The following is a 23,052-nucleotide window of genomic DNA, read 5'->3' as shown; positions in this document are numbered from 1 at the left end:
TTGGGCCGAGCTTTTATGGTCAGGCTTGTGGTCATTCCCCCTCGCCAAACTCACAAACGACTTCTTTTAGGCCCAGTTCATGGTTAATTCCTTTCGGCCGAACTTGGACTCAAATCATATTTTTTTTATAACCCTGATAGTAGGGAAGTGTTGGGAAAGCTGTTAGTTTGGTTAATCAGTTAGTGTTGAGAAAAACTAAGGTCACACATCGGCTAGAGATAAGATCAAAATAGAGTATATAAGTGGAGCACAACTCTTATCTTATGAGTTAGATTTTGGGGTTGAGTTAGACCCAAACCCACGTTCTAATAGTTAGCTTGCTGTAAATAAAGGTAGAGAATGTAAGGGAAGCTAGTTAGGTAGTCATATTGTTTTGGGTGGGAGAGAGTAAGCTCTCAAATTCCTAGGGAAGACATCATTTTTATCATTCTTGCTCTTGTTGACCCTGGAATGGATACCAATGATCCAGAGTTGGAGGAGGAACTTTAACAAAATTTCCCTTCTTTCAGTTAATCTCTGTATTCTTAACCAGTATCCATTACATATCAACAGAATGATAACCCACTTAAAGATAGTATAGAAACTGCAAGCGTAATAGCCATGTACAGCACATGTTAAATTGAATATAGAAATTGAAATTGCAATAAAAAATGTAGTTATCACAATTTTTAAAAGAACTCAAACTTATTTATTTTTGCAGGGGAATAGATTCTTTAGATTGTATCCAAAACAAGTCTTAAATCCAATGTGATTGACAGTTTTTTTTTTTATTAATCTTCTAACAGTTAACAGTTAGAACAAATGGAAATTAAACATACTTAATAAAAGCTACCACTGTAAGAAAGTAATTCATATTAAGCAGAGAATCCTTACAGTTATTTTGTCTTCATCTTGGATTAGTTTTTTATATGGTTTAAGTACACACGTACTTATATCTCCAGACTTAACATAGCGCAGTGCATCCTTCTTGGAGCGAAATACATATCCACTCACTGGATCTATATAAAACTGTTGCAAGTATAACACAATCATAATAATTATATATATATATACAAGTACTAGACATTTGGAAAACTATCAAATGCAGTACATTACACTATGATGTAATAAACCAAACAACCAAACTGGATAATACGATTTGCTATCCACCTCCCAAAAGGAGAAATATAATTAAAATAAAACTAGATTTTACAGAAATCCATTTTTTTATATTTCAATTGTATCAAAAGGGGGCAGTTAATATACTCCCACTTGTTTTTTAGGAGTATGTTAGCACGCTACACCTTTAGGAGTATTTTAACATGTCCAAATTGTAATTTCCCAAAATACTCCATCTAAAAGCAAATAGAAGTATACTAGTCTCAGTGGGTGCTAATATACTCCCGTTAGTTTTCTAGGATTATTTTAAGAAATTCAAGTTATAACTTGGTAACATACTCTTTATAAAACACAAATAGGAGTATATTAGCAAACTCTATTGAAAGTTCCCCTTTTAGGTGGAGAGTGGCAGCAAAGCATATATCTATCAAATATAAATGAAATTTCATACCATATCTTTCCTATTGCCAGTATCACCCTTCCTAACCTTGGCTTCTGTTATCCACCCAGGTGGTAAATCCTCCACTGGAGACTTCTCAACCACATCCTAAAATAACATTTCCAAAACTATAAAAACTGCATGTTGGAAAACAATTTTATCAAGATAATTCATAACTTCCAAGTTCTAGTAGTATTCAATGGACTAAATAAAAATTCATTCAATAATCAATTTCATTAACAATATTTTGAAAAGGTAAAATACTGGATCTACCCTGTTGTCGTTACTGCCCTTCCTAATCTTGACTTCTTTAATCTGACCAGGTGGTAAATCCTCTATGGTGGACTTCTCAACTGTATCCTAAAATAACATTTCCAATACTATAAAAACTGCATATTGAAAAACAATTTTATCAAGATAACTCATAAGTTCGAAGTTCTAATTATATGCAATAAACTCAATAGAAATTTATCCAATAATTAATTTCATGAACAATATTTTTAAAAGATGTGATACATTTATAATCTTTTTACTCGATCCTTAGTTACCTTGCTAGTATAATGGATGACAAGTGACAACAAGAAAAAAAATGGAAGCTGCCAGTTTGATAATAAAGTTTACAACAAAAGAAGAATGAAAAGAAAACTAGAGATGAGAGATATAGAGACACAAACATTGCTTTTGCATATCTTTTCCTTCTTGGAAGTGTGGCTGTTGCTGTTTATGTTTACAGTATCGAGATATCGTAACACCTCTGGTTTGGAGTAGAATTTGTGTCCACTTGGAGCAATGTAACACTGCAACAAGTACGACAAGATGCATTATTAACTGAAACCAACAAATACATAACAACACACTCATCCAGATATTTTAATAATAATTTTTACTTTACCATTTTAAAAATAGTTAATAATAGAGGAGAATGAAAGTACAAAACAAAGGATAAAGCCATGTTACAGTTATGTCATTAATATGCAAAATATTTAATACTGTAACGACAGATCAAGGGAAAATAAACTACCAGGAGGTACAGAATCACATGTTCACATTAACTGAAGAGTATAGTTTTTACAGTTTTACCAATGAACATAACTGTTATAAATATTTTGAATATAGTCTTGAAATATATGTCTAAAAAAAAACAGCTCAAACCAATACAAGACAACAGTTCAAAAGCCAGACAGATCAGGAGAAAAAATTACAGTCGACCCACATGCCAATAGCCACACTTGAAATTACAAATCAAGTACATATTCTATACATATTTGTGGGTGACCCTGTGATGTTCCTGCCATGAACAACCGAAGTATTGAGCATTTAGCTAAAGGTCCCTTGGACTGCCTGCTAATATCATGATTCAGATTTCCAAGAATTCCACTACAGAAGCTTGTACGGAAATATTTATTTGTGTTTCAAATTTGGATGCCTGAGGAGTGATACAGGTTATAGATTTATACTGGCAATCATCTATTGCAAGCAGGGTTATCTCCTAACTAACAGCAAGCTGACATTTATGGAAGAACAAGAACATACACACAAAAAGATAGAAGATGGCTTAATTAAAATTGCCAAGCTCTGTAACAGTAATATTCACATCATTACTTAAAGAGGCTTTGTCTAGCACCTTATACCCATGACCCATATTTGCACCACTTTTTCGAGTTCTGAAGTCCACATTCCAGTCATCAGGTAACCATTCAGGGTGTTCATTTGATTTCTCTACAGCCCAAAATTGTCAAACATCAAACAAGTGGTAAGTGATAATAATTTAGCTAAAATGAGGAAAACAACATTCAAAAACTAAATAAATAAATATATAAAACTATGCACTCACCTGTTTAGAATTGCCTATTGTGCTGCTGCTGATATGTCAATTGGTTGCTTCAGACTTCTCGTCTCAGGGTTTTCCCATTTTCAGAAGGAAGGTGATGTTATTTAAGAGAATCTTTCAGCTTAGTTTCTAATTTGTGTCAGCTGTCAAAGCCCAAAATTTCTTCTTTGTTTCCATTATTTATTACAAGTTATTTCCTCTCCTATGTTATCTCTTTGGCAAGTGTACCAAATTGTACAAGTAGTAAAATGGAAAATTCAAGTATCGTTTCCTTAGAGACTTGCGCAATATTAGCAATTTTCATGTAAATATCAACTTAAGCTAACGAATATCACAAGAAAGCGCTAAAAACACTAACTTTAGTCGATTTTGTAAAGATTAAAACAGAACAAGTGCATAAGCAAGGTTAAAATGATCTTTTTGTGGTTTTATAATAAAAACAAAGTTGAAAATAGAAGATTTAACCGATAACAAAGGTATTGCCGCAGTTAAACTTCACCAAACTCTACTCTCTTCTAGCTTTAACGTGCAATACATATTCCATTTGCATTTCAATGTTAAAATCAGTCAATAAATGCCTTCTTAGCTCTAATCCCTTAGATGAAAAGAGTCTTAGTTTCTTTATTAAGTCTTGATCCCTCAACAACTTAAGAAAGGAACTAGCTTTAAGCTTAGTGACACAAGATAACCAATGAACTAAGCTCCATTCCTAGACATCAAATTCATTGAGTATTTTGTTTCAGCTCTAGACAATGAAGGCATTTTCCAACAACAGTCATGTCCTAAAATCATGTCATGCTTGGCCATTCCACAACAAGCATTAAACAAAGAAACAAAATACTAACATTAAACACAAACAACTGAATATATATATACCAAGGGGTACAAGAGAGTTTGAGTAAGGTTACATCTAACCCCAACAATGGAGGAACTTAGCTACTCATAGCCATGAGTAACTCCAAAATACATGAAAGGTGGAAGAGAAATGGAGAGGAGGAGCCAAGGGAAAAACTTCTCTCCAAAGGAATAGTGGGAACTTCATGCCTCCGTACAAGAGAAAAATATGGAGAGATAATGTATACTAAATAGACATCCACTTTAAATATATCAGAAAATTTTCCATTTTTGGCAATAATCTTCGCTTAGCCATAATTTTTTTTTTAATCAGTGGTTAGCCATAAACTTTGGCTTAGCCAAAGTACACAGATCTCAAATGAACACAACAGAACTCTTCCTCAGCCACCAGTTCTTGCTTAGCCAGGCTTGAATCTTTTGCTCTCTGTCTGAATTTTAGCTTAGCCTGAAATTCAGGCTTAGCAACTATCTTTAATGCATTTCCTTGCACACTTGAAGCTTTTGCTCCAAATTTCCCTTCCAACTTCAACCTCCATTTCTACAAAAAGGGATTAGAAATACTAAGATAACTAACTAAAAAGTTAAAACTTTATACAACTAGATTAAATTGAGGTTAACAAGACTCCAATTAAGAAGAAAAATGAGAAAATTGCCCCTAAATTCATTCACAAATTAAGTATCTTAAGCAATTATCACACAAAACCTAAAAAATTTACTCTAACTTGGTTCATTTTACCAAGGAGGACACAATATCAGCACATGTATTGGAAGGTGTGACTTTTCCTCCAATACAAGATAGTAGTTACCATCCAGTATTACATTTTCTGAAACGAAAAAGGCTGTCATATTACTAAAAAGCAGTAGAGAAGGAAGATTGGATAAAATACAATCAAGTGGCATCTGAACATAGAGACACATTAAATAGATGAGGTTATGAAACAGATACCTTAATATGTTTATATCATTGTCCAATGTTCCCTACTATTTTGTTCAGAAAGTAATTTCACATACAATACAGAGAGCAGTGTTCGAAACAGATTCCCCACCAAATGCAAGATTAAATAAAAAAAATTGCACAAGTCGAGAGTGGCCACAAGTAGAGACAATGAGAAATAAAATAGATAATAGAGCCAGACACAACAATTACATTAGTAAAAACAAGTTTTTGTTCATCTGATGCACTTTATCTCTACAAAACACTGCTCAAAACAAATTATTACTAGGCATTAACCACAAAACACAAAATAACCAAAACATTAAGAGGATGCTGATCGTGGAGGTTGAGCTCCTCATCCAGATCGTACAATCATAAGATCCATGTTATTTGTTTTTCATCTCAGCTCATAAAATACGTCTTTATCCATAGCAGCAAGAGAGTAAGCAGTTTCTGTAACTATGTTTCGTTCTCTCTCTCTCTCTCCCATACCTAAGAGTAAGCAGTTTCTATAACTATACTTAACCCCTCTCTCTATATATATATTTGAAAATTCATTACAACTTAAGAACATGTATGATGTATCATACCATGATGCTATAGCGAGCAAGTAAGAGAAGAAGATTTTCATTCTGCTGAGAAGAACCAGAGAACAAAATCGAATGCTAAATGAAAATTCAAAATCAGGTCGCTGGAAGCAAGTAATTAGTTACCCAAATCCATCGATTCTGGATCGGAGAATGCTCGTCAACAATTCAACTCTGAGTAGCGAGTATCTTCAGACTTGAGAGTTGAGTGTCTCGGATCGGAGAATGCTCGTCAACAATTCATTATTGAGTGTCAAAGAGATTAACTAATTTAGACGATAAAAAAAGGTACATCTACAGTGACTCTAAAATATTTAGTATCACTCGTACTGTCAAAAATGTTCTTTTCTATTTTTTTTCTTAAACAAAAACGAATTGTTTTGATCCAACTGTTACAACAACTTCAGGGTTGGTTCGTGCCAATGTGAATAGCCTCTTTGTGCCGCCAACAGGTGTACCTGGGCTCTATTACCATTAGGGAGTAATTTTTTTGGAAGTTACTATTTTTACTCTCTTTTATTACTAATACACTCTCTCAGGGCATTAGTAACAAAGCAGATTAAAAATAGCAACTTGACTAAAACATATTTAATAAGCCTTAATTTAATATAAAAACCTTCAATGGGCTCTTGGCCCACCTTTTTACAAAAATAGAAAAAAATACTTTGCTTTTTTTTTAAAAAAAAAACAAACCGTATTTAGGGGTATGACGGTGCGTACGCAGACGCATGTGCCGAAAATGAAATAAAAAGTAGTCTTGTTTGTGTGTCCGCGTTGTTTCACTTTTCTGGAGAGATTTATTCTGTCTGTCACGGTCATCTCCTCTTTCTCCCTCACAACATCCAATTCCATTTCGCTGCGATTGCTGCATCTGTTCAATCTTCCTTTTTTACTTTACCAAATTCAAAACCATCTCTTCGATCCCTTTTCCAATTTGGATCGAGGAACAATGAGATAATATATTGGATTATGCATTTTCCCCAAATAATAGGAAAAGAATAATAGATAAAACAAAATATTAGCGGTGTTGATCGATTTGCAAATCTCAGAGTAAAACCTTGTGCTGCGATTTTTATTTATTTTTATATATATCAGATGGCGTTTCAGGAAAAGCAAAACAGGTTTAAGAGGCAGCCAGAGAAGAGTGCCTCTGCTTCACAATATGGAAGAACTCCAGCTCCCATCAAATTCTCTAACGATACTGAAAGACTTCAGCATGTTAATAGCATACGCAAAGCCCCTGTTGGGGCTCAGATGAAGCGTGTTATTGATCTCCTATTTGAGGTATATATAATATAATAATTCTTGTGTTATGCTTTATTTATTATGGTTTATATATTATCACCAATCCTTGTGTTATGGTTTACGAATGCTTATTGAGTTATTGTAATGTCGAGGGCATGGATCAATTGGTATGAAGATGTTCTAACTTAATCAGTAGTCTCAAGTTTGAGTGATGAGTATATAGCTTGGTTATACTCAGAACCTCTGGGGAAAGATAAATGTGGTTTCCATAAAAGAAAAAAAAAAGGCTTAGTTTTAATATTATGTTGCTGATTAGGAAAAACATGATGTACATAATATATGCTTCGCTTTGGGCCTTCTATAAGTAATTTTGTTCCTGACGATCATTCTGAATTGTGGCTAGTGAGTGTATTGATGCTTAGTGTTTGCTTTACAGACCCGAAAGGCTTTAACGATAGAGCAAATAAATGAAGCATGTTACGTGGACATGAGAGCTAATAAAGATGTTTTTGAGAGTATGAGGAAAAACCCAAAAGTAAAATATGATGGGGAAAGATTCTCTTACAAGGTAACCTTTTATGGAGGCATATGTGTACTGTACGTACACCTTCATGTGTTCATTTTTATGCTCCTAGTTTGGTTTGTGACTTTGGCATTGCTTTTGGTCTATAGTCGAAGCATGACGTTAGGGACAAAAATCAGCTGCTTTTCCTGGTACGTAAGTTTCCAGAGGGCATTGCTGTTGTTGACCTAAAAGATTCTTACCCAACTGTGATGGAAGACTTGCAGGTAAATTGTTTTTGTCAGTTAATTCTTTTGCGTGAAAAGATTTCTTTGCATTCATTTTTCAGTAACATTGGTGGAATTTTGATTATAGATGTATGTTCATTGTTCAACTCCCAATCTCCGGTATTGCCTTCGGCTCATTGAGTAACTATTGATATCTTGCAGATTTGATTTCTTCCTGTGCATGGTGAATTTTTGGAAGTATCATGTGTGCTAAAATCACTAATCACTATACCTGTGACAGAAGCTCAACTAATCAAATGTTATTTGGCAATACCAGGGATGGATATAAGAATCAAATGTTTCAGGGGACAAAAAAAAAACAGTATAAATAAAAATTAGTTTAAAAACTAGTTATGCCTACATGTGATCTTGGCTCTTTCAAGAAAGGGTGCAAGTCCAAGTGTATATAGCACCCTTTATTCGTGCTTTCAAGGACATTCTAAATAGTTTATCTTATTTGTTTCTTCATTTATTTTAAAATTTATACTTGAAAGTTTTGGATTTTTCATGCAGTTATTCAAAGTATTGTTCTTTCTAATTTACACAAACCTTAAAATTTACATGAAGTTATGCTAGGTCAATATAACTTTAAGAGACCAAAATATGTTCAAAGGTTGTGTCTACTTTTCATACTTCAAATTTATGTATCTTAATTTGAAAGTAATGGAATGGTTGAAAGATAGAGTGTTCAAATATGGTTCACAGTTAGCACTTTCGCAGTTTTTAGTCTTTCTGTTTTCTTCACTTGCCTTCTTTGTTTTGTTGTTGTTTTTGAAAGATCATTCTCTTTGTATCTCTGCATAGAGGTTTGCATGATACTGAGATGTTAATACAAGAGTAAACTGTTTTAGTATGTTTTTATTGAAATATGCTAAAGAATAGAACTACTTAACAAATTTGATCTGCAACATCTAATGCTCAGATGACTTGTTGTGGTGAGAGGTGATTATTTTTCGAGGTAGTGAAGAGTCAAAATTTAGTTTAATAATTGGTTTCTCTTGGAAGAAGACCTTATAAATTTATTGATTTCTAGGCTTTGAAAGCTGCAAGGGAGATTTGGCTGTTATCCAACTTTGACTCACAGGAGGACATTGCCTACCCAAATGATCCTAAAGTTCCCATTAAGGTGGATGATGACCTAAAACAGCTTTTTCGGGGGATTGAATTGCCTCGTGATATGATTGACATAGAGAGGGATCTACAAAAAAATGGAATGAAACCTGCTACCAACACTGCAAAGAGGAGGAGTGCAGCGCAAATGGAAGGCATTTCATCCAAGCCTAAACCTAAGAAGAAGAAGAATGAAATCACTAAGAGGACCAAGCTGACTAATGCCCATCTTCCGGAGCTTTTTCAGAACTTAAAGTAAACAATTCCTGACTTAAGGAACTCGTGGCAATTGGTGAATGAATTCACATAGCTCATTTGTTGACATAAAGCATGTGGTTAGAAAGTCTTCATCGTTCAGATGGATATGGCCTTTTTATTGTATTAGCATACTGCTTCTGGTTTTGGATGGGTACCCAATTGGATGGTAACGGTGGCCATTGCAAATTCAGGTCATTCGTTATATCTAGGCTTCTACACGATTCTAAAGCAAAATGGGAAGGATGGCCCGAGTCCATCTTCAGATGGTTTTTCTAAACTAAAGACTAAACAAAAAGGGCAGATGGAGAACCATGTCAATGTTAGCAAACACACGATCAATTTGCTGAGTCAAAAATATTTATGAGGTTCATCATTTGGGGTTTATTGCTCAAATAGAATGTTATGACCTATTGCTACTTTTTATATACATATAAAGAGTCAAATGCATATTGCATCCCTGAAGTTTGACTCATTTTCACCTTTTAGTACACAAAAATGATCTATTATGTAGCAAAAGTGATACTTTACCATTTTATAAGAAATTTTCGTTTTAAGCAGCTGTTTCATTTGCTCCAGCACTTTTCCCCCGTCAAATATATCAATTATTATCAACTATTTCAGCAACTACAGTCATTGTTCTAGCCAACTACGTCACTTCTCAAACCATTGGACTTGGTCCTTTACAAAAGCCTCGTCCTTCAAATCGTTTGCAAGTAGTTTCCATCTCTTCATTCAGACTCTCGTTCAGTTGCGTAACTCATGCTTAATAGTTAATACTGCAGTAGTTTAGGAGGATTAATTGCAGCTGTTAATTGCGGTATATATGTTTTCTTAAATGGCTAAAAATGAAAAGGTATTGCAGACTTGCAGTGGTGCGCGCTTAAGTGCTTCGCTTACGAATTGGTAAGAAATGCACTAGTATGTATGCCATAAAATCTGTTTATTTATTATAGAGAGTTTGGACCAATGAAAACCTGGAGTGTTCTACCAGTGTTCTCTGTCACTAAGCCAAATGGAGAGAAGTATACTTTCATTTTTCGTTGATCGAAGAGTGAAGTGTATTTTCGGAACAAGTTTAGGGTGACACTGTCTTTTAAGGAAACATCAAGAGAGTGGAGTGGAATTTACTTCAGTAAAGTTTATTAGTTATTAGTGAACCAAATTGAGGATGTTCAGAGATTGACAACAGTCCAAATATGGTATGAACTAAACTTTCCAATTATCCATGCAATGGGACAGGAAACATTCTAAAAAATGAAGTAACATTTGAAGTCACGGGCGTATAATTTCCCTTCATCAAGATATCAACATGTCCCCAAAGAACAAAAGCATGTTCCTTCTCCTTCTATCATGGATTATGAAATACAAAGCGCTTTCTGCGGGAATGTCTCTAACAAAAAGCCACCACTCACTCAATCAATGGGGAACTTGAGTGAAAGTAATGGAATTGAAGTGTCCTTAAAGAAATCATGCAACGACACAAGTGAAGCTCCTAGGAAAGAAATAAAAAATAAAATTTTAAAAATAGTTATATGATTAAATAAATGCAATTATTTAAAGATAAAGTTTGGAAGGCAAGAGAATAGTTATAGTAATGAGAAGTGTTAACAACATATTATCAAACAAAAAATTAAAATGTGCTTAAAAGAATATGTTAAAAAATATGTTGCTAGTCATTTTTTTAATAGTCAATATAGAACAATTATAAGTATGTAGACAAAATTTCTTCACTTATTTATACAGAAATTTGTGCACTTCAAATCAACTGTTGAGATTTGATTCAAATAGCATATAGGAAAAAACAACACACCAAGCAAAATTTAAATGTATATGTAACAACATATAACAAATCCAGCGAGAATTTGGTCCCCGATATTCATGTAAAAGCTTAGCCACCAAAGCATGCAAAAAATTTCCTTGGCACATCTCCACGGCTACGAAACTTTGAAGCAGTCTCCTCTAGGTCGATAAATTCTTCCCTTTTCTGAGCCTCAACAATTGCTTTTTTCTCTTCTGCTAACCGGTGGATTTCAGCAATTTTATTCTTCATTTTTTCAACATATTCGGCCTTCTTTTTTTCCATGCTTTCCTGATAAAAGAATTTCTTTTTTAAAGTAACATACAGCTAATTTATAAAACCAATCATATTGATGCATTAATTGAACATAAGTCTGGTGACACAAAGAAGATCCAATTCTCTTGCCAATTGTCATGGCTAGCTAACAATCACAGTGTTCACGCAGAAAACCTTCGAGTTTAATAGTTAATCACCTCAATTTTCTTGAGTTGTGCCTCTACGGATGCTTTCTTGCTATCCTCCCACAATCCAACAGCAGAGTGCTTCTTGTATGCCCTGTGTGGCAATTTCACTTTCATCAAACTCAGTTTTCAGTATTGATAATGTAAAACGTAATTGGAGATTTTAACCAGCATCTAATATTGACACTCGTACAAGACTAAAACCTAGGTATCTTGATCAAAATTACAGCCAACTAAATGGGAAAGTTTTCATGTATACATTATAGTTAACAGTTTCATCTTGTGAGGTCCATTCCACACTTCAAAGTCATGTAAATACCAAAGAAATCTCACAAGGCACTAAACTAACAGAGAACCATGTTACTTCTTTCCAACATGTGAGAAGACTTGAAGTTAAATAATTCCATAAATTTAAAGAGAGATACCCCCAGAATTAACTTATTTGTGGGCGCCCTTCTCAATGACAAAGAATTGCAATTAACAATGGAACTAAATAACTTCAAACTACATGTCAAAATGGTAAACCAACATTTTCTTGAGAAACATGTTTCTGAATAATGAGCAAAAAGAAAGAATCTTTAATCTTTACAATTCCTAATGAATGAATATCATAGATATTTTTGGAGGTCAAAAAGTACTTGAGAATATCATGGGATATATGTAAGAGAATCATGAGATATCTGTTTTCCTATTACTGTTATTTCTATGTTTCCTTTCTTAGGCCTAAGCTTTACCCTATAATTAGTGATGATAAATACACAATCATTAATATAAAATTTCTTTTTCTTTCAAATTGGTATGAGAATTAAAACAGTTGGATCTTTCATTAGTCGATAAAAGAGTCTTTAATCTTTGACTTGGATTAGCAACAAGCAGTGTTATGTTAGATACATCAAGATTTATCATACTTAAAAATGGAGTTGTCAAGTGTAGATCCGGAAAGTAAATCTGTAAAACAGAAATGGTTTATATTCCTAGGGTATTTAACAAACTATCATATGAGCACTTGCCTGTTCTCTGCTTTTGTCTTTTCACTTTCTTCCCATGCTTTGATTAAAGCCAATCTTTTCTCCGTTAAAACTTTTGCAAGCATAGCATCTGGTAAAACAATATGGAAAATGTTACGTTTCTCTTGAACTTTCAATAACTTTAACTTATTTATCAGAGAATGACCTTTGTCGACTGACTCCTCTGTATCCTTTTTACTAGCATGATCTGCAACCTCTATGAAAAAATGAAAGAGAAAGTGAATAGAAGTAGCATAGAGTATACAAATTCTTGCGTGCCTAATGCAAAATATTCTCCATTTAGGTAAGTGTAGCAATTATATTGCCTAAAATATCAGTCGAATTCATTCACGTTGTTTAAAAGATCTATATATATTAGTTTTATGGTTTAATCTAATTATTTAAATTACCATACACATATCATAGAATATAATAAAAGCTATGAGGATGAATTTGTTTAAATTTTTTTTTAAAATGTTTATTTTAATAAAATAAGCAGTTTTGTATTTTTCTTATCTGTTTGTTTAAACTGTTTTTTGCATAAAATAATTATGCATTTATTTATTTTGAGAAACAAACTATATCTGCTTATTAAATAAGGATTTATTTTAAAATTACTAAATTTAAATTTAAACAAGCTGGCCGAAAAATAGACGAAGTAAATATGTGCTGTTTGAAAAAGTCAACCAGAAATGTTACATTAGCTAATCCCAACCATCAGAGGAAATAGAATATGTCAATACATAAATCCCAACTATCGAAGGAAATAGAAAATATGCCGATACATAAATTAGCCTTTAAGTTCTTTTTAATTTTCCAACTTCAGACTTTAGAATACTCTAAAAAGATAAATAGAGTTACGATCCCTTGAAAGCAATAATTAACAGCCTTTATCGTAGGATTGGAAACGCCAAAGAAACCTTGAAGTTAATTCCGAGGGGGAAAAAAAGCTTATGTGGCAACCAAAAGCAGAAAGTATAAACATGCTCAAACATGTACCAAAAGAGGAAGAAAAAAAATCAAACCAAATAAAATCAAAGTTATAAATGAAAAGAAACAGAGGAACCTCTGTTTTATAAACATAAGTGATGACTGAAGAATTTGGTTTCGAATAACAAAGAAATATATAACATGCAATGAAAAACTACTAAACATGAAAAGAAGTATATGCAAATACGATTTCTGAATCAAAGCAATTATTTTCCAAACTTTTACTAACTAGGAATCAAACACGTATAAAGAGAAAAGGCCAGAAAGAAAAGAGACAAAAGAGAAATTTTCATGATCGTCAATTTTGATTTTCAATATACCTGATAATCACCAAATAGAGTTTATGAAAACATTAGCAAGATGCTGTTCTTTACAATTTGAATAACCAGAAAAGAAAAAGTCATGCATGATTTTTTTTATCGATAAATATTTGTTGTTAATATTATTAATTTTTGTTATTCGGAATTCGAACTCATCACTTCTCCCTTCTCTTCTTTCTTCACTACTATATCTCATTTTGTCAAGTTTACTAAAACATTCATATTTTAATTTCCCTTGCAAGATCAACTTTGATCTGAAAAAAGGAGTGAGAGACTCACCTTGAGCAGCAACTGGAGAAGGAGGAGTGACCTTGTCGTTTGGAGGTTCAGGTTTCTCCAATTCTTTTTCCTGAGCAGAGGAATTATGCTCTTGGGGAACAGAGTGTAGCTCTGACTCTGGTTCGGTTTTGTAGGACACTTCTTCTCCCATGGCAGACAATAGCAAAGGTTCGGTTATGGAAAGAATGAATGAATATTGGGACTGTTTAAAAGTTTAATATATAGTAGCATAGAATAGAACATAGACAAAAGTTGCTCCTCGTTGAAATTTGTAAATAACAAAGTTGTGACAGGGTGGCCTCGCCTTGCACAATAACGTAAGGGAGCGGCGAAGTTTCAAGTTGGGCCCAAACAAAGATGTGCGGATATTCACGGCATTGCATTGTTATGTTCAGTAATAGTTAGCACCTATGCTATATGATGTTATCATGTCTACCATTCATTTGCAATTTTTTCCCTCGTTTTTTTCAGCACAACGGGCTTAAGCTCATGAAATGCATTCCATGGTTCATTTTTTAATGGCTAACACTACTCATAAATTAATTTTATAATATAAGAAAAAAATATAAAAAGAGAAGAGAAAATATCATATTAGATAACATGGATCATGCAACGAAAAGAGATGAAAAGAAATTAATAAAATCATGCCTAGTTGTGGTGTTAACAATTATTTCATTCTTCAAAATTTATTTGAGTTCCATTGGAAAATATATTGTAGAAAGAAAGAAATTTAAATTCCTGAGATTCAAATAGTGTTGGGAGTGTTTGAATATTATTTTTGATATGATAATTTGAAATTTCTTTCGATATAAGATTCTTGTTGTTAAAAGGGGTAGCCGGTGATTAATATTGATAATATATAATTATTAAAAGATATGTAAAAAAAGAAATAATCGAAATATATATTAGTCAATTTGATATTTATAAGGAGAATGATCAACTATAATTACCGGAAAATGTGATTCAAAAGAAAAATAAATTGAGAATGAATGAATTCGAACAATAAAATTGACGGTTAAATGACGATAAAAAAAGATTGAACGAAAATAATGTACTACAAGTAACCAGATTTGAAGAAATCGATTAAAGATAACAGACACATGTTCAAATACTAATTATTTATATATTTTTTATAAATAGGTGAGCATGTAACATTCATTATGTTAACTATGTTACACATATGATTCTCGATTTTTACAAAAAATGTATGTTGTCCATATTTTTTCTTTTTAGTAGACTAATCTTCCTATTACATCTTTTCCTTTCCATAACTTTTTCATCTATCTATAACTTCTTCCTTTATCTATGTCTCCTTTATATATATATATATATATATATATATATATATATATATATATATATATATATATATATGGTCTCATTATAAGTGTACCACTGTAATCATAAATTGTTATACTAATATAAGAAAATTGTTCATATTCGAAAGAATTAACTATTATGATCATGTTACTCGATTCATAATTAAAAATCTAACGATTAGTAATTTGAATACAAAGAATCTTAAAAGGTATTTTGATTTAATGTCATTAATCCTTAATATAAAATTTTTATTTATTAATTTATAATCGTCAAATCTAATACTAAAATTCTCCATCAAGGCATGCGTTGGGCTTGGCCATGTCCAGAAGCTTATTATATACTCTTGAGCTTTTGAACTTTGATGCGACAGCATGGCGCAAAAAGTTAAAAAATTCAGGAAATCCTTTATTCTGGAATTTGGACATGACACATGGAGCGTAGTTAATACTGTTTTTAGTAAGCTAAATAAATTATATGATAAAATGTGATTTTCCTCTCTTGAAATATTTTGGAATGTTACTGTAAATTTTTTTTTGGAATGTTGATTTTAATCCCTTTAAAAAATTAATACATTTTTAATTACCTATAAACATGTATTTCACTATCCGTGACGAAGAACTAAAATCTATTACTTTTGATAAATGCAAAGACTAAAAATATGTTAAATTTTTATAAAAACTAAATCTAATATCACAAAACAATTTGAGAGGCAATACTTATTTAATTTTATCCTAAATTATATTATGAAAATTTGACTAACTTTAACTACTCTACTCTTTAGAGAAAAAAAAAATCTATTCGATATAATAGAAAAAATAGTATCTGAGAGGAACATAGCAATAAGCTACCATTCGCAGCAGCTTATGAAATATGAACCCAACAATACAACTTAATCTTGGCACGTTGTAATCAATCATAATCCACCTTTTCCAAAATTCAGATGTATAGCACGTATAGCCTCAAGCAAGCAACCATGGCTTATTGTTTCATTGTTACTTCTATTCTATCCTGGAATGCAGTGTGAATGGATCTAAACTTATTCGATGTATTTAACTTTGACTTTGAGTCCATATCATTATGAATTTCTTCACCATATTTGATTGATACCATAATAAGCTTTGGAAGATTTCTGATCCATCTGTTGTTGGGATCACACATGTTGTCCACTCGTCCAATCAATCAACAGGCGGCAATTTGATTATGTTATCTTATTAACCGACTAAGAACTGTGTTGTTTGAATTGAGTGTTATGCTTAATTAGTCTGATTAGCTGCATCGTTATCAGGTTTTATAACTTTTGACTTTTTCCGACTCAATCTGTATTTACTATTTAGCTCTAAAATATTTTTTAAGAAAATAACTCTTAAAAATAAATTATAATCTTATTTAAATATATCTTCAAGTTTTTCAAAATACAAAATTATTTTTTAAAATTATCATAATCAGTTTTGTTAAATGTTTTTTCAATTGATATTAAATTGATACTTAATTATATTTAAAGTTTCTGATAAATAATTAAATTTTATTTTAGGTTCTTAATAATTTTTTTATTATTTTGAGTTCTTGATATATTAAAGCTTTTATTAGAGACTCAAAATTTATCTTTATTAGAAATTTTAAACATATATTTAAGCCTAATTTAATTTATTAAAATACTAATATATTATAAAGGAATGAATACATCCTGTATACTTGAATATGTCATTACTTGTATCAATTTTCACTTATTTAGTTTTTTTTAATTCTAAAATATTTTAGGGTCCATCATTGAGTAATTTAATACTGTAAAATTTCTCACTTATTATCAAATATAATAGCATTGTACTGCCAAAAAAAACATATTAATAAGCAATTACATGTTGAGAAAGAAATAGCTAAAATGTTGAGATACAAAAGAAGATTAGGTGAAAGTTATTTTAGAATTATCTTTATTAAAATTTGGAAACGTTTAGAATGTCAGTGGATTATATAAACAAGTTTCGGAATTTACTATTTGATAAAGGAATAAACTAAGCGACCTGAAAATATTAATAATATCTTCATTTAAAAACTCGAAATGAATCTTATATTCTAAATCTGAATCTTTATTCATTACCTTAAAAAAATTATTTTTATTTTTGTTACATGTAATTATACTATTATTATATTGTTACCTCCACCTCAAATTATGTATGCATCCCTTATTTTTTATATATTATTTTCAAGTCATAAAAAAAATTATCATGATTTATTATTAATTTTATGTGTTCCTTGATAATAATTTGGGGTGATGATAACATATAAGAGGTTTAAGATTACCCTTTTTACATTTAAGGTTATAATTTAGATGAGAATAATTATTCGTGTAGGTTTTGGGGTTTGACTAGTCTTCCTTATGGATATGATGCTTAATGTGTACAATTGACTAATATGATAACCTCTTTTTAGTGATAATGTAATACATGCTAATGATTTAAATGTGCTAACTTGATTTACTAATCTAATGTGTTAACGGGTTACAGGATTTGTGTAAAAAAAAAAAAGCAACTAATTGTTGAGTGCAAAAAGAAGGGTTTACCAGTTAATTAATCAACTTGCCCCCCTCCCCTATTTTTTGAGACAATTGAGCCTTTTTATTTTGGTCAGGAACATTTCTAGCATGCATATTGCCCAGTAGTAGGTTTTTTTCTTGTATTTTCTTATAGGTCCTTATGCCGCTTTTTAGTCTTGGGTACAAACAGATAAACTGGTCCTGGCCTCAACATAATGTTTGGAAAAGGGAGCCCAGTTATAACTTATGGGCTTTGTTACTTCCACCTCATTGTTTTACTAAGTTCACTCCCAGCTTTTCTAGTGTCCTTTGTGGTCAATAATATGGGATAAGGTGTGACTTATAACGGTATGTGGTAAACTAATGTTCAAATTATCATCAAGAGATGTGCTCATAACGTTTAAGTGTCCTGACTGTACTTCGAAAAAGATTGATTCAAAGAAAGAAAAAAAAGAAAATGAAGTTTTCCGCATATCCAGGCTTCTTTCTTTAGAATTGTACCCAAATATCTTACTCCCAAACTAATGACCCATTTTTGCACATACCTGTCTTGTTTAGGCCGATGGACCACCCTAATAATCCGACATGAAGTTCTATATGTGATTAGTCTATGTTTGACCACTTACCACGTATAGACCATACTATTTGGAAATAAAAATTGAAGCCATGGTAGTGTATTTATTTACAAAATACCTATAAGTACATCTTGCTAACATCTGTGAGTTGAATATGAATTTCTTGCCTCAATCCGGCCCTTGTATCATCCTCTTTCAATGCGTGATGAGATGGAGAATTTAGATGTAACCCCTAAAAATAAATATTAATTAAAGTAAACAAAGACATAGGATTTCTTTCGTCACGTGAATTCTTTATAACTTTGTGGCTAAATAATGTGATGTTTTTCTTTTTCATTTTTTCTTCTTCTTTCCCTTTATCTTTCATTCCCTTTTCTTTGTCTTCACTTTTTTACACTGGATTGGCACACGTATCTTTGCATCTATTCTTTCTTTCGGTCATTCTCTTTTGGGCGCCATATGGTGTTTAGCATTTGTCAATATTAGTTTCTACTATATGTTCTTAAAATGTGTTTGAAAGTGAAGTTTTAATTTGGAGGAAAATGAAACTAATGATATTTTTTTTTTTTAATTTCCTAGGCTGCTTGATTGAGTAAATACGTGGAAAATTTCATTTTATCCCATTGTAGTCACGTTACTGAAAGGGTTAAAGTGAAAAGCCTAAACTAAAAACCATATTCACGAGAGCATTCACAACAGTAAATCAAAGAAACAGAGATAGCCAGTTACTTCTAGGAGATATATTGATAGATGGATATTTTTGTTTCCTCATAAATGCCACTACCAGGTTATTATGTTTTTCCCTTTTAGAGATTAATTAAATTGGAAAAGTTGCACGGGACCAAAAAATTTAATAGTAATTAAGTATCATTAGAGGAGGCGCAAAAATTGGGTTAGTGTTTATGAATTTATGTGCACATGTATATATTAGTGATATATATAGTTCAGTATTCAGATTTGGAAGTTGTTTACCTAATTTTCACAGTTTAACCGCTCGAGTGGATAGGCAATATTATTTTAGAAGTTGAAATTCTTGATGTGGAAGGAAAGGATCCCAAAAATAATCAAATTAACTTTGGCATGTGATAAAACCAAAGTTTCGCATTTTACAGAATATGATTCTGCGTTCTCTTATGACAGCGAAGAAATTGCTTTAACACTTGTTAGCAGCAGGTTGCTACATTTTTGTCAGTGGTTTACTTGGATTGTTGTGCTTATTCCATTCAATCTGTAAATGCACTAGTGAATTGTTGTGAATATACCTTCCCTGACATGATGGTTAAGCGAGGCATATTATCCACACGTACGACAAAACTGAACAATGTTAATGATGCAATCCTCCCTAGGAAGGGACCAATCACTAGAACCATGAGCAAGAGGCTCCAAGAAGATTGGGCTAGAGCTGCTGAAGAAGGCCCTAGGGTTCTCATGAACCTTAGGGTAGATTTCTGAGCCCATGGGCCAAGGTTGGGTCCAATTATCTTTGTACATATTAGACTAGGATGTCATTATATTTGGTCCTTGTATATAGGACTCCATATTGTAGGTAGGGTACCCTAGAAATATAGGATTTTTCAGCCCTTGTATTTTTGGGCACCTAGACTAGTTTTTGTATTAGGGGTAGTTTTGTAATTTCACATGCACTAAGTGGATATTTGATGTGTGTAGTTGGAAATAAATTTAATTGAATTGGTAGAAGCCCAATCCAATTAAATTTTAGAGGGGGAGGTGAGCATTTGCTTACTACACCCCATTGCCACATCATATAGTCACACTTTGTGCATGTCCTTCATGCTTTTCATGCCTCATGACACCTAAGCACACTTAGTGGAGAATCTTGTAATTGATCTTGGATTAGTGGGCTGAACCATAACTAAAATTCACTAATCATAATTAGTGAAATTTTGGCTCCAAAGTTTGGCTCCACAAATTCAATTTCAAATTCAAGTGAAATTTGAATTTCCCTCCAATTTTGTGTGACACTTAGGCTATAAATAGAGGTCATGTGTGTGTATTTTTTTTCAACTTTGATCATTTGAATATTAACTTCAGATTTCAGAGCTCTTTTTGAGCACAAAATTTCGTGCTCTTCTCTCCCCCTCCCTTCATTCATCTCCTTCTTCCTCCAAGCTCTTATCCATGGCCTCCTATGGTGGTGAGCTTCTTCTAGACTTATCTTCTCCTTGAAGTGGCGTCTCCTCTCTCTCTTCCTTCTCCATTCCGCTGCCATTTATCTTCCAAGAAGCAAAGGAATCCATTGATGAAGAAGATTCTAGGCCTACAAGCTCCAATGGAGCTTGCATCAGTTAAGCAACTGGCAAATTCTTAATCTTTGTCAGAATTAGTTTACATGTCCAATTAGTTCCTACGTAGTAATGCAGTTTGGTGGAAACTGCAAAACCATATATCCTATTTCAGCCCTTCCTTTAATTTCTTTGTTTATTTTTTTTTCTGAAGATTACTTGCTAATAATAAGCCTAAAAAGGTTTCCCTTTTTTATTTGGTGGAGCTAAATGCTAATTTAGAGTTAAGATGCGAATTAGTGAACAGATAAAATATCAAATGGGATTTTGTTATAAAGCTCAAAAGTGGGAATCATGATGAACAAAGCAGATTACGCTTCATTCTCGTAGAAAATATGCAACGGGACCAACCTGCAGCCCGCGCGCAATGATTCTCCGCAAAATAAACAAATCATTGTAAGCTAGCATCTAACATCTTTATGGCTCACACTTTTGTCTCAAAAGATTGACCTATGTCTCCTATTAAGTCTTTTCTAATTACCATATATGTTGAATTGTATATCTTTGAACCTAGCTAGCTAATCACGAAAACAAGTTGCTGCTTTGGTACTTGCTGAATTAGACATTTGAAATACACTTGGGTACCTTGTCAAATTGTTGATACAAAACAGCCCGCATATATGCAGTTAGCCACGAATAACTAACAAAAATATGGGTTCCGGAAAAAAAAATGATAAAATAGATAAATAAATAAATAAAAACTAACCGGAGCAGTCAATAGATGCTATGATTTTGCTTTAATAGAATATATGCTGTGAAATTTAACGGCTAATTTAAGCAATAAACATTCAAAATAATAATAATAAAAGTTAAATATGTTTTTAGTACCAAAAAATAAGATAACGTATTCTTATAGTTCCTCAAAAGTGAATCTTCTCCTTTTAGTATTTCATTTATTGAAATGTGTCATGTCATGTGATTTATCGATAGTTAATGACTTAAGGTTGTCCCAATTGAAATTGGAAGTTTGTTTGGTCACATTATAAGAAAGTAGCCTCTTCCACTATATATGAAGCGCATGCGTTGCATTCCATCGGGCACAAAGCCAGAATTCAGCTGGTTGGGAAACAAAAACAGCAGACGCATGAAATTGTTGGCCAGAAGAAGAGACAAACACTCGAGGTCCACGTATGAATAACTTGTACTTGCATCGGCTTTATTATTTTCATTTTCAGTGTGTTCACGAATTGAGAGAGGCCAGGCCACCAACCAGAGTGGGGAACTCTATTCTGTTATGCTAAATTGAGGATTGGGACATAAATGTGGTTTGGTTTGGCAGTTGAGCAATTTAAAGGTCGTTTCGTTTTGGTTCTGAATTGTGACTCAAGTAGACGACACCGTCTCTGCTTTTTTCTTTTTCCAATTGGGAATACAACAAGAGTTTATGGTATGGTGTACTTTGTTTGTAAAGTATATATATGTTGCTTGAGTAGTGACTGCGGATGCACGCTTTGAAATTGGACTCGTGCGTGGAGATCGACTTCAGTTATTGACTCGAAGTTTTCTAGTAACCTTACACCTTGCGCATTTCCAGCTTTAAAGCCAAGTAAATTAAGATCCCAACGAAAGCAACTCCTACTCCTACCTCACTTCACCAGCACCATTCACCTATCCAAGCTTCACTACCCGCTTCTACTTTGTTGCCTTATCAAGTATCCAATTTCACTATTTTTATTCCATGCACTATTAGTTTCAATTGCAATCAGGATTATGTACAATACAATCATTTGTTGAGTGCTATTGAGTTCAAAAACACTTAGACATTATTTTATCATAACTAATGTTTTTGAATTCCTAACATTTACATGTACAGATGTAACTGCATGAAATATTTAAGTAAATTTTTTTATCATTCATAATAATTTTATTCAATTTAAATAAAATTGTCTCATGTTCTATGATTATATATATATATATATATATATATATATATATATATATATATATATAAAACATAATTATTTATTGTGGTTGGGTGTAAGCTTCTCTAAAAACACTTCTAGAAGAAAGAAAAAAAAAATGAGTTTTTCTATTAGTTAAAATGAATTTTTCATTAGTTAATTTGTAGATGTCATCTAGTCTTTTAGAGAAGTTATATTGATGAGTTTCTAAAAATTAATTATGGAAAATTTATTTTTATTTACGAAAAAACTCATCTCATCTTTCTACTTCTTATTTTTTTTTTTTTAGGAGTGTTTTTAGAAAAACTTATGCAATCAGATTCAATATTTGATTTCACATACTTTTTTTTTTTTGGCACGTATCAAACCCAATACTTCATTTATACTACCTTACTCGTCCACCGCTAGCAGTCGACCCTAAT

General features: G+C 32.3%; 3 protein-coding genes across 7 annotated transcripts; 1 reads left to right on the top strand and 2 right to left on the bottom strand.

Moving 5' to 3' along the window:
• Positions 1-736: 736 nt before the first annotated feature.
• LOC102669254 (methyl-CpG-binding domain-containing protein 13) lies at positions 737-6,173 on the bottom strand. 3 transcript variants are annotated; one of them, XR_005887068.1, is made up of 7 exons: positions 5,871-6,171; positions 3,372-4,761; positions 3,162-3,256; positions 2,212-2,334; positions 1,811-1,890; positions 1,550-1,645; positions 737-1,008 (listed from the first exon to the last, which is right to left on the bottom strand). XR_005887068.1 is itself a non-coding variant. In XM_026124353.2 (7 exons), the coding sequence occupies exons 3-7, from the start codon at positions 3,177-3,179 to the stop codon at positions 850-852; spliced, it is 492 nt and encodes a 163-aa protein (XP_025980138.1). In that variant the 5' UTR covers positions 3,180-3,256; positions 3,372-4,761; positions 5,871-6,173; the 3' UTR covers positions 737-849. The 3 variants fall into 3 exon arrangements, 2 of the variants coding, with proteins under 2 accessions (XP_025980138.1, XP_014619264.1); XM_026124353.2 differs by having other exon boundaries at positions 1,802-1,897; positions 5,871-6,173; XM_014763778.3 differs by having other exon boundaries at positions 1,811-1,897; positions 5,871-6,173.
• Positions 6,174-6,472: 299 nt separating this feature from the next.
• LOC100788089 (transcription initiation factor IIE subunit beta-like) lies at positions 6,473-9,703 on the top strand. Its single transcript, NM_001253940.2, has 4 exons — positions 6,473-7,028; positions 7,426-7,557; positions 7,662-7,778; positions 8,812-9,703. The coding sequence occupies exons 1-4, from the start codon at positions 6,840-6,842 to the stop codon at positions 9,145-9,147; spliced, it is 774 nt and encodes a 257-aa protein (NP_001240869.1). The 5' UTR covers positions 6,473-6,839; the 3' UTR covers positions 9,148-9,703.
• Positions 9,704-10,800: 1,097 nt separating this feature from the next.
• Positions 10,801-14,364, bottom strand: LOC100305683 (uncharacterized). 3 transcript variants are annotated; one of them, XM_014763470.3, is made up of 5 exons: positions 14,002-14,361; positions 12,579-12,620; positions 12,416-12,503; positions 11,418-11,499; positions 10,801-11,235 (listed from the first exon to the last, which is right to left on the bottom strand). In XM_014763470.3, exons 1-5 carry the CDS (start codon positions 14,150-14,152, stop codon positions 11,035-11,037), a joined length of 564 nt encoding a protein of 187 aa, XP_014618956.1. In that variant the 5' UTR covers positions 14,153-14,361; the 3' UTR covers positions 10,801-11,034.
• Positions 14,365-23,052: the final 8,688 nt, after the last annotated feature.

Source organism: Glycine max, chromosome 11, assembly GCF_000004515.6.
Source record: "Glycine max cultivar Williams 82 chromosome 11, Glycine_max_v4.0, whole genome shotgun sequence".
Taxonomy (NCBI): Eukaryota; Viridiplantae; Streptophyta; class Magnoliopsida; order Fabales; family Fabaceae; genus Glycine; species Glycine max.
Note: the sequence above shows the minus strand (reverse complement) of the source record. Positions and strands in the feature narration are given on the sequence as shown.